Here is a 12170-nt window from a genome sequence, read left to right as displayed (position 1 = left end):
TAATGTAATTGCTTCCTATAGAAATGGAGAAATCAAGAATTCCCAAACAACGTGGAAAATTTTGCAGTCCTCAGATAACAGAGTACTTAATACTGCTAAGTAGAAACATTCTGTTCTGAGCCCTGATTTTGCCAAGTGCCAAACACCCGTTTTGCAGCTGTGGTAAAAAAATGTTGAGGTGGTTTACAACCTCATCAGAGGCCTTCAGGGATGGCATATAGACCAACCACATTTTAAAATGGAGATGACCTAAGGGAAAAATAAGTATGGTACAAACACTAAAATACAGTTTTTTTTTTTTTTCCCCCCCGACAGCCACATACTATGCTGCAACTTCATGCCTTCCAGCTTCTCTGGGTTTGTCACAGACTTCATGTTATTGAAACTTCTTACAGCAATGTGAGAGCGCTTAAAACAATTTGATAGTGCTGTATTTTACAGATTTCGTCTGCATAAAGGAGTTAAAACTTGTTTTTCTTCTGCTATTGGGCAAACAAGCTAGACATCCATTACTAAAACCAACATCTTTCCTGTATCAAATTTTTTAGGCAACTTGAAGAGCAACTACTTTCTGTAGTGCTCCAAGAGTGTTTCAATTGCAATTCCTGGAGTTGCAGAAGCCTCTGGCTTTACCACATACAGCTATAGGTCCTTCAACCCTCTGCTCTAAGAGGACAGATAACACAGATAATGTCATACAAACCCCTGATGAAGGAAAGGACTGAGAGTAGTAGCAGCACAGCTGTTTTGATGCTCCGATTCCAGAAACTAGGTGAAGTAATAAAATGAGCCCTAATGAAGGAAACAGAGTATCCAACTGAATCATTCTTCACAGCTTGTTCCTACATTCAGTAGTTTGGAGAAAAGATTTCTTGTAGTTTGTACCACTCTGTTCAAATGATGACTCTCCCCTCCCCACCAGACTCCCGAGATTAAATATTCACAATCCTCGGAGAGATGCATGTGCGGCGCTATTTACAGTCTTCCAATATGGCTCCTTAATAGAAATGCAAAGACCTGTGACACAGCAGCATTTAATAAGTCATTTGCTACTAGATGAAACGTTGTCATTGAGTAATGCAATTGTCCCCCATGTCCTGAGCATAACGGTCCGACATTATAGTCCTTAATTCATCAATATCCTTTCGTAACTGACAAACGTCCAAGAGCTTCTTCGAAAGAGTTTCTGTGCTGTGGTAATTTTCATTCTCTTCAGCTGAACAGCTCAGTGCTACAAAAAACAACACCCAAGGTTAAAGCTCTAGCAGCTGTGCTCTGGGACTACTTCAACTAATCAGTCCCCCTTGAAGTAAGGGGTAGGTCACTTTCATTTAATTACAACAAGACAAATCTTGCTTTAGTATGATGAAAAGCCAACAAAATGTGGTACTGTGTGAACTTAAACTCAGAGCCCATCAGTGCTTCTCTGAAAGACATACTTTGCTGTCTGGACCAAGATCTAGACTTGCTAAAGTCTGATGGATCTCAACAGCAGTGAAAAAAAAAATGGGTAGAACAGCCATTTCCTCGAGATTTTGTAGGTTTCTGTAGCCACTCTTCTAGAAAAGAGGGATAGGATGGCTTGCGAAATGAGGCAATGTAAGATGATGAGACAGTACTACAGATGTGCTGCACTATTCATCCTGCTGGCTGACAATGGTCTCATGGACTTTGAGACTGGCATATGCTGCACTCCCCAGTACTTCAGGCGGTTACAGTACAGATGACTATGTGGCATGTAGCTCTTGCTGCACAGGACACTATACTTTTACCCTCCTACCTTGCTGATGGTCCAATTCAGCAAGCAGTCTATCTGATTAATTCTAATTAACATTCAGAAAATAATAGAATATGATACATTCAGGTCAAAAAAATGTAACTGTTTATTAAGCCTTTTATGAAAAAAGACCTAACACAAACTCACTATGCTGAAGCTTTGACTGGCTTTAGGGCATGCTTCTCATTTCCTAGTGAAGTTCAACAGCTTAGTAAGTGCTGAAGACTAGATGTGCCGTTAACAGTACTGGAAACGTGGAAACAGAGTTGCGGGGCACTAGGCTTTTCTAATACATGCAGACACCCTCACCCCCCACCCCCAAACAATACATACACATGTTCAAACAGCAGATGTATATTCCTACCACTTGACCCCAAGGGCTTTAAAACAAAAACGTGTGACGTAGCTACACCAGGCCTGCTTATGCCTCACCTCCCTCATAATGAGTTTATAGGGCAGAACACATTTGACAGAAAAGCATCCATTAACCCTCAGGGTGACTGCAGCGTGTCTCATGAGGGATGGACACCTGGCTACACACCCTTCTTTTCTAGAGGGGTGAACACATCCATGATTGGGTCCATATGAAAAGCCAGCTACCTTCTCTCCTGACTTGGCGAGGACCTGTGTAGTTGTATGTATTTAGCAGCCCAGGCACACTAAAAGCCCAGCTTTTCCAGAGAGCTCCAGGAGTACACTTCACACACAACTGCTCCAGCTGCATAGCAAGGGAGACAATGGCCTGCCCAGCTGGCACGTTCGAACACCACTTAGCTAAACTGTTACTCCTCTGTGTCAAAACACTATTAAGCTTTGGAATGACAACATCACTTACATCTGATTCCCAGCAGTAAGGAAAGGTTAGGCTCCTTGCCCTGAGCTCTCTGGGTGAGAATACTGCACAGTGCTTTCAAGTCAAACAAGCAATGAGACATTTCCTTGAACAACTGGTCTGCTATAGGCATCTTCTCAGATATTGGCTGCCTGGACTGCTCCACCTGCCGTATCTGCTCCTTCAGGGAGGCATTCTCTTCCATCAGTCTTTGGTTCTTTGTGAAAAGTAAATAGGAAAAAGGGGTAAGTTAGTCTGCAGCATGCACTGTAGCAGAAAGTTTCCTGTTTCAAACCAAAACCAATATAATTAAAAATAATTAATTTCCATACATGTAATCAGTATTTCTGTACCCCTCTAAAGAATGGCAGATAGACAGCTTTCACATGGCTATTTCATGTTACCATTGCTAGCAGCCTTCACCCCTGAAGTTCTCATTTCCTGAAGTAGGAATAGTATCTATTATACGTCTGCACAGCAGCCAGCACAGTCAAGTATGTAACTAAGCTCATAAAGCCCTACCATGAGATCTTATAATCATTCTATAAGGTTCTTCCCCGCTGGTGTGGTCAGGGGTTGGGTTTTTGGAGTTTTTACTTACTTCAGAGAGAGTTTTATTTAACTGCTCTATATTCCTTTCTTTTTCTTCAAGCTCATTTGTCATCTTCTGAACTATCAGCCTTTGTTGCAAAAGCTCCTCTTGCATAGACTACATGGAATGAAAACAGGTAATGATTTAAAATTTTTGTACTTTATATTAGCACTGACAAAAAATGCATCCTCAGTAAATTTCTAAGTTTCAGTTATTTATTGCTTTTGTATTAATTCTTCGGTTTTTATTTTCTACCATGTTCACCTGGTAATATTCAGCTGGACCCCAACAGCTCTCTGTATACTAACACAGCTATGCCAGGTATCAGTGAAACCCTTTAAATAATCAGTATCTATTTACAAACAAGACGACTATAGGTATGCAAAACATTGCTCCAATATGGAATGCATAAAGTCTAAAATAACCATGCAAAATTGTTTATTCTACCCAAATTATTTCTCTTGAAATAAGCAGCAGATTAATGACAGCTAAGCTTCATTTGTGCAATTCCAAGTTGTAACTAAAGATTTTTTTTTTGGCCTCTATTTTCCACGAAGACTATGGCACGGCTTCCTACAACCTTTCACAACACAGAATTCACCTCACCTTCTATACAGCTGAGAAGAAAGCCTTTGACAGTTGATACAGAGTAGCAAGCTCTTTAAAACCACTCACAAGATAAATCAGAACAGTCTATACAACTCTACTGTGCTGAAGAAACAACTGCAGGCAAAAAAGTAACTTATTTGTAGTTTATAGTGTCACTTTTAACAGATACAATAATTACTATTTTCAGTAATGAAAACAGCAGTAAGTTTCTAGGATGCTGTTGTACTTCAATATTGGAGCTTTCCATGACTGACTCCCAGATCAGTCACAAGCAGCAACAAACGAACAACCACTGCAACACGGAATCAGCTGCTGTCAATTCCCCAGTCTTCACCTACAGAGCTGAAACTGAGAAATCAAGAGATCTTTCCAAAGTGGATTTTTTGGGGTGAATCCAGCATGATCATGTGCTTTTGTTGTTCAAAGCACTCACATTTATTCCACTAGTTGGCTTTTAGATCTGTCTTTCAAGGTCATCTGGCAAAATTCAGAAAGAGGAATATTCAAACCATCTTATCTGAGTACTAGTAACAATGAAAAGTGATTACATAAACTCCTGATGCTTTAAAAGAGAGCGATCTTTTCAGCTTTCATGAAAAAAAAAAAAAATCTTTTGTCATTAATGGTATTACTCACAATTCCAATGCTGTGCTATCACAGTGCATATAAAGTGTCCTCCCCATCCCCAGCTCAGCACGTTAATGTGTAAAACCCGTTGCCCAATTTCAATTATAAGATGCAAATCCAATCCCATCATGCTCAATATACAGCTGGAGCACTGGTGACAACGGTGCATGCCTTGGCACAGTTTTGATTGTGGCCTTCCACAGAGTGGAACCAGAGACCATGATGGGGGGAGGAGAAGTTGCATTTCACAAACCGATGGCTCTCAATTTATGGAATGACGCTATCCCAGAAGAATGTTTTTTCTTGAACCTCTGTAGGAACAATCCTAATTATTCTTCTTCCAAAGCAGAGAACTCTCTCAAAGGGAATTCTGTATGGTAGCTTAAATAAAATGCTATAGAAAGACCAATGTCACTCTTTAGTAAAAGATATGCTTAAATTGCTGCACTATGACTCTGCAACCTTATTCAAAGACAGAAAAAACCCCTAAGCTCCCCACTTAACAGAACCACAGCAAACTGCATCAAGCTATGTTTGCTTTGGGTCTTAGGAAAACAATTTAGCTTTGGAAAAGAAGCCAAATCCACTCTTGTGCGAGTTGCTCTTAAGATGTATGAAGAATGGAACTTTCAGGTTACCAGTACTGGGGATTGTGGCACATAGGAGACTGTCTATGTACAGGGCTGCCCTTTACCATGTATGCAGCCTACTGACTGGATGAGAAGCCATTTAATTGACTTGCCAGCTATAAGAATTATTAGTGCTAATGAGAAGGCAGGGCGTAATGAGAGGCAAGGCAGGGCCGACACTGAGTGGACTTTTTAATGCCCTGGCTGCCCACGGAAGGTCTGCAGTCTTGACAAAATTTCCCACCTCACTCAGCTCAACGCAGCACAAGCAGTAAGAAAAGCCAGTGCTTTGTCATACCCTTTGCAAAACTGGAAAACAATGCTGCTAAAATTTACACACTTAATATGGACTAAAACCCCCCACACTTTATTTTCACGTAAGCAGTAAGAATCAGCAGGCAGAACCCAGAAATGACTACTTGTTTAAAACTGTTTTCACACACTCGATCTGCTCCTCAGTTCACCCACACTGTGCCCCTCAAAAGGAAGTGCTGAAGTAACGTGCATCCTAAAGATAAGCTGTGCGAGAAAGCACAGCTTCACACTCCAGTGGGAGGAAGGGGAGGAGGAAAGAGGGCCCTGCCCCACGTCAAAGGAAACACCCTGGGCCCGGAGAGGTCAGGAAATAGCTCTGCTTCAGGCATTTCCTTTGTCGTGCTTGCAGATGAGCAGAACCCACAGCGGTGTTGAACAGTCATCTTTAGTTTTTTAAAAACATTGTCTACTGAGAAAAAAGGCCATATTTGGTCAGGCTGAAGGTCCCTCTAGCTCTGTCTGTCTGCAGCCAGGCAGAAGAAGGTGCTTAGGGAGGGGAACAGGGCAATGCAGTAATAACAGGTAATGCAGTAATACCCCGCCCCAGCTTCCACGTATCTTTAAATGTCTTTGATGTACTTTTCTTCCACGAGCAAGTTTAAGGACACCCAGAACCCCAGTTACAATACATGCGACAGTACCACCACTTACACATTTCATGTTCGTGTCAAAGCCAGACATTAAAGGTTTGACTGTGCAGCCTCTGAGGGTGGCTGGTGGTAGGGAAGACAGATTCAGAAATAATACCTTCCCCAGTGTATTTCAGAACTGTCTGCCGCTAAATTTACATGACTGTGCAAACTACTCCAAACCCAACTTCTAGTATATTCCAAATAACGTGCACACATTCAGCTCATGAGTTGCACTGTTTAACGGGAACTACTAGAAGTGAAAATCAGTGTTTATTTCTAAAAGATACACCTAACATCTATAATTCTCTGCTACCCTAAACTTAAAGCTCAGAAAAAGCACATGTGTTTACCAGCTTGGCTGAACCCACAGTGCTATGATTACCCAGTTACTCATAGTGCTATGAGCCCTCCGTACTTCACCCTTAATTTTTCCACATGCTTTCCAAAGTTACAATTTGGTGGCATTACTCCCAGCCTGGCACCATTTGGGTTTATTGTGACTGACAGGATTGACAGAGATACTTTAGGTGGCATCGTACAATCTGACTTCCTTCTACTGTCTGTTTTTTGTACCAAAAAATGTTAATTTTGTGATATCTAAATAATAATGTAAATACAGATTTTGTAAATGCCACACCCATGGATAATTTTTCTCTTTCTGAAGATGTACTATATATGCAGCATGACAACTTGTCAAGACCAACCAGAATTTTAATCCCTCACACTCAGGAGAACAAATCAACCAAGCAAAACCATACAAGGAAGATCAAAATCATTCCATCACGATTATGAGCAGATAGAAGCTAGTACCGCTTCATACACTGCTGTATGAAACAGAATTGCTTTGTTTTCAGCTTGCAAGTTAAAAGACAACAAACTGAAATATATTCTCAAGCATAAGTTCACAATGTGGCAGAAGACGGAATAAAATGAGATGATCTGAGCTGAAGATAAACTGTATCTCTGTGCTGATGAGGGATTTCAGTTTCTAATGAACTGATTTTCAATGCTTCCCAGGGAACAAATATGGAAGGCCAGGGAGATCAAGGATACAAAGAAGCTGCTGTAGTCTACAAGTAATTTGAGGGCTAACACCATTTTCAAATCTTATTTTTTGTCCTTATATAAAATACCTCAAAAGAGGAAAAGTAAGAGAAAGTCCCGGAGAACAGACCACTACTCTGTTCACAGATTGTCACAACTACTCAGCATTTCCCAGTCTCAGCTCCCTAAAGTCATTTCAGACTAAGCACACAAAACACCAATCTGTATAAATGTGCACAAAGATCACTCATCTAAAGATAAATGATAGCGATAGCTGATAGAGAGAAAAAGATCAGGAAGTTTAGGAAATATGAAAAGATTAAGGTTGGTGATAATACATTTAGGCAAGTTGTGCGTATTCTTGTAAGCACAACATATACATATAGTATACATGTAAATAATCTTAACTAAACTATGAAGCGGGACAGAGAACCTCAGAAAGGTTATGGAGTCCAATTTAAACTCTTTGTTTTAGTTATGAAATATCCAAAACTACACTTGCCTGCGTCACAATTTTGCATGTAACAGGCTGCTCCATGAAAACATCTCAATTTGATAAATTTTGTCTTCTTCAAACCTAGAGAACCCTAAATGATTGATTTTGCTTTTCAGTTAACAGACGTATGTTATGCTGCAACTTAAAATTCCCCTTCTGTTTCTCTACATATGTACTTAATACACTGTAATTCAATCAAGCAAAAATACAGTTGTCAACAGGAACCAGGCCTGCTATTTACCTGCATGGTAGAGAAAGGAAGCAATTTAATGGTGGAAGACAACTTACTTTCAACAGCTACAATGAAGCAAACTTGGCTCCAGTGTGCAAAGTGGAAATAAGAAAGCACATTCTCTTAGCAAGTGTTATGCAAGCAGTTTTGTGTCTCTTCATTATTTGGATTCTAGCTCCATAGAGTGCTCCCTTCCACTTCAGAAGGAGCAGGCATTCAGCTGATTGTTTACTACCATTTTGTTTGTCTTCCAAACCTAACGTACACAGAGCCAAAGGAGAAGCACCTTCTTTATTCTCAAGGGACAACCCTGTAATTTCAGTCCCTCTAGAGGGCAAGGAAGCAAAAAATGTGGTGAGAAATGCCAATCTAGAAGAAGAATGCGGAAACCAGAATTTGTTGAATTTGGCTTCAGTATTTTCTGAAAACAGATGTTTGTTTGGGTTTTTAAATGCTCAGTATAATGTTTCCTTTTCTCCACAACAAACACTGGTCACTAAATACCTTTCAAGTATCAGAAGCCTGATGTGTTAATCCAATCCAGAGAGCCGCAACTGACTCCTAGCTGACAACCTCTGCTGTCTTGAAAAGTCCTCGGCTCCAAGCTAGGTACCCAAGATCCGCCAAGAGAGTTAAGATATCTAAGTGAGTGAAGTGTCAGAAACCAGCTGAACAGGGACCTGCTTAAACAGTGTGAAATGTGAAGTGGTATGGTTTAGGAAGGCACTTGTCTCTACTAAGGATCTCAGCAGTGAGGCTCCTAATCAATATCACTTTTTGTACTTTGGATGATCACCTGAACCCCAAAGTTGGGTGGGAGGCACTGTTGCTTACAGGGGCAGTCCTCACACTTGAAACAGGCAGCTCTGATATGACATCCACTAGACCAGCAGAATAAGGATGCTACATAGCAACAGTTTTTCACTTCATGATGAGTACTGGCAAAGCGCTAAACCATACAAACATCAATAATGAATACATTATGAGCCTGCAAGAGAACACAGGTCAGCTACAGGCCATAAGACTTAAGTTCTTGGCATTTCTACCTTTGCCTCCTATTTGGGAAGATAAAAGGAGGAAAATCAACTTCAGTAACGTTATCTTATGAACTAAAAATGGACAGAGCAAACAACAGAACATACACTCTTCCTTACCCGCATGTCTGAAATCAGTCCAGCTATCTGATTTTGTTGATTGTCTATGACCTAGAATATAAAATTGCATAATTTACAAGGTTTGAATCTCTTCAGATCCTTTTTTAAAAATCAGCTTACAGGTGTGTAGCCATAGGTTTTAAATGGAATCTTTGAAAATGTAAATGACAAGACAGAGTTTAACTCTGACAGAACAGGAAATTCATGCAAAATAAATGTACTGGACAGAAACAGACAGGTATTGAAAAGAAACCCAAATTAGCAACAAATGTGTAATTCTTTAGTGAGATAGTTATTGCTAAAGTAAAAAAGTAAAGAAATGCAGGACTCAAGGTTAAAGATGCCACCAACAGATCATTTGCAGACTAACCTTACTGGCTTTCTCATTCTTTTCTTTGAGACATTCATTCTCGCTCTGAAGCTGTTTTGTGTCCAACATGGGAAGCCGAATACCATCTTCCAGGCATTTTTCTACTTTCTGTTGTAAACTGCCATTTAACATGAAAGAAAAATTAAGTACACTGACAGAAACCAGAAGGGCTGTGTGTTCTAGTGAAAAATTAGGAAGTTGCACCATCTTCCAACCAGAACTGTAAAACCGTACCTAGCAGAATCCAGCCTTACAAATGAGCAAACCAACTGAATGAATGATGCAAAAATCCTAAACTACTGAAGTTACTGTGGCACTGACAAGAACAGATTCATGCAGGAATGATTTTATGGGCCAGATTCTGTGATGCTTCTCCCAAAAGGCACAGCTCTAGCAGTACAGCATAGGGAAAGAGGGCAGAGAAGAGGCAAAGAAAAGCTTGGTGGTGTTCCCAGCTGCTCTGTGCTACTGTGAGAGGCAAAGCCAGCACCAGCATAGATCAGAGGAGTCTTCAAACCTCTCAAAGTTACAGGAGCTTTAAAATCGGACGCTCTCACTGGGGCATGTACAACTCAAAGCAGAGTCCAGAATCAGAGGCTGCACCAAATACTGGTGGCCTATCCTTCATGTCCTCTGTGACTTGTAAGGGGGAGCATAAAGCTGCTCCTGCCAGCTGCTCCCACACGACAGCATAACCCTTCAGGCCCTCTGTAGGTCCACTCAAGCTTAGGTGCAGCTAGAGCCTTTGCCTGCTCACCTTCTCTCAGAAAGGAAATACATTTTATTAGTGTTAATCTTGCTGTCTAATTTAGAAACCAGAGGCCACCTCAACTATTTGTAGGCTTTCAGAAAAGACAAAATGATCCCCCTCTAGATTACGAGGGCACGAAGAAAAAAGGCCTTTGATTTGTGAGATGGAAACAATGTGTCAACAATTTGGCTGGCAAGGTGTCCCAACCAGCTTGCCTTTCATCATGGAAACACTTTCAGACTCCTGTGGCATGCACCTTTACCCAATGGAGGGACAGTGAACTGTAGTAACTTCCACATAAATTATTAGAAGTTATTCCCCCCTGCTTCCCCCCTCCCCCTTTTTTTAAAAATAAGTGTTTAAGTAGCTCCCCTGATCTAAAATGTACCATAGTAACTATGTCTTCATGTCTCATCTGGAATCTTCTCATGGATATCTGTCCCATTTGTTTTTTCATAGTTATGCAAGTTCAGTGACAGCAGATTAGCTACAGCTAAATCCCCCTGTAAATACCCCCACCCTCAATGAAAAGGGAAGAAACAGGCACAATTTATTTAAATCTTTGACCCTTCCCTTATACACCCGTCAGCCAACATCCAGGGAGCTTCTCCACAGCTCGTGACAGGACTAGTTATCAAACAGGAGTGCTGACAGCTTCTATATAATGATGCACATGTTTATTCTATCCTCTATCTGGCAGCGGGCTATGATGCCATTGCAGCGGTGTCCCACATCTTTAAAGAAAGATAGTGAAGAGTGTCGTAGGCAGACTGTTCTCTGTGGTATTACTTGCAACTTGACACAAATAAAAATCTTGTTGGTTTTTCTATTGCATTACACTGGCATTCTGCACAGGAATATATTTATGCCATGAAAAATCATTAGCATCGTAATAGATTAAGAGTGCAAGTAACATTTGGTCTTGACATCAGGTGGGAAAGTATACCTGTTTCAGGGCACAGCCCAAGCAGCTGTTCATACCTTTGTACTGTTGTGACCAGCTCTTTTTCCTTTTTCTTTTGACACACCAGTTGCAATTCCTTCTCTCTGCACTGCGATCGGGCCTCTCCGAGCTTCCTTTCTAACTCAGTCACAGTTTCTTGAAGTTGCTTGTTCTTCTCTTCTAGAATTTGCAGCTAACACAGGTTACATCAGTCAGACACAATGCCACATTAGCAGAAGGCCTTGCGGCAGGCCACAACCTTACAGCTACCTTTTAGGCCCATTTCACTTATCTGAGTATGAGAACCCCTAATAGCTACAGTGCTTTCTAAAACACTGAAATACTTCTCTTCCTAAACAGATGGGGAAAAAATAAATGTTGAAACAGTAAAAGATTTGACGACAGATACTATGGAGCTTACTTGTATTTTTAAAATGTGAAACACACTGCCTTGACCTTACCTGTTTAGTCTGCCCTTCTATATCATCCAGCGTTGGTAAGTCAGCCAGGTATTTTTCTAAGGTTTCAATTCGTCTTTGTTTTTCTTTGTTTTGCTCAGACTCTTTCTGGCATTTCTTTTTCAGGCTATTAATATATCGGTCTCTAGTTTTAAGCTAGAAGAAAGTAAGAGAACATGTTTTATGACTACAGTGAAAAATAAACCTGCTTTGGAAGCTGAAGCTGGTCACTCTTCAAAAATTGTACTCTCAGCTGCATGAAAAGGTTGGTTACTACAGAGAACAAAACCAAAGAATGATCAATCCCAGCAGCTCCAAGTCATAGACCTACACGTGACCTCAAACCATGGTTGCTTCACCTCTGCCCAGAACACTCCATGTGCCTTGTGAACCGAAAACACAAATAGTTCAACAGTTAAACTATTCTTAATTTTTTCACCAATGGAGATCTTTATATGCAACAAATGATCAGCAAATATTTTAGTCCATCCTCTTCCTCTGGCCTAGGAAAACAACTTAAAACACAGGGACCAAGAACTTAACCCAACAATAACTGGAACCACAAACCTGACTTCGATGCAGTCTGACAATTACATCAGAGGACATCAGAACAGACTAGTGGCTTTCTTAAACACCTTTTCTACAGGCATCTTAATTGTTCATCAGCCTGCAAAAGGTTTTTTATATTGTGTTATCTTTGCTTGCATTC

At 40.6% G+C, this 12170-nt stretch overlaps 1 protein-coding gene across 1 annotated transcript in view; it reads right to left on the bottom strand.

The window, feature by feature from the left end:
* Window positions 1–1067: 1067 nt before the first annotated feature.
* Window positions 1068–12170, bottom strand: part of CEP85L (centrosomal protein 85L) — a 118358-nt gene continuing 107255 nt past the window's right edge. Inside the window, 7 exon segments of the mRNA XM_075707716.1 lie at window positions 1068–1231; window positions 2613–2826; window positions 3211–3318; window positions 8940–8990; window positions 9310–9427; window positions 11042–11196; window positions 11465–11617. Coding sequence (XP_075563831.1) covers window positions 1068–1231; window positions 2613–2826; window positions 3211–3318; window positions 8940–8990; window positions 9310–9427; window positions 11042–11196; window positions 11465–11617 — 963 coding nt within the window.

Source organism: Pelecanus crispus, chromosome 3, assembly GCF_030463565.1.
Source record: "Pelecanus crispus isolate bPelCri1 chromosome 3, bPelCri1.pri, whole genome shotgun sequence".
NCBI classification, from domain to species: domain Eukaryota; kingdom Metazoa; phylum Chordata; class Aves; order Pelecaniformes; family Pelecanidae; genus Pelecanus; species Pelecanus crispus.
This window is presented reverse-complemented; position numbering and strand designations above follow the sequence as displayed.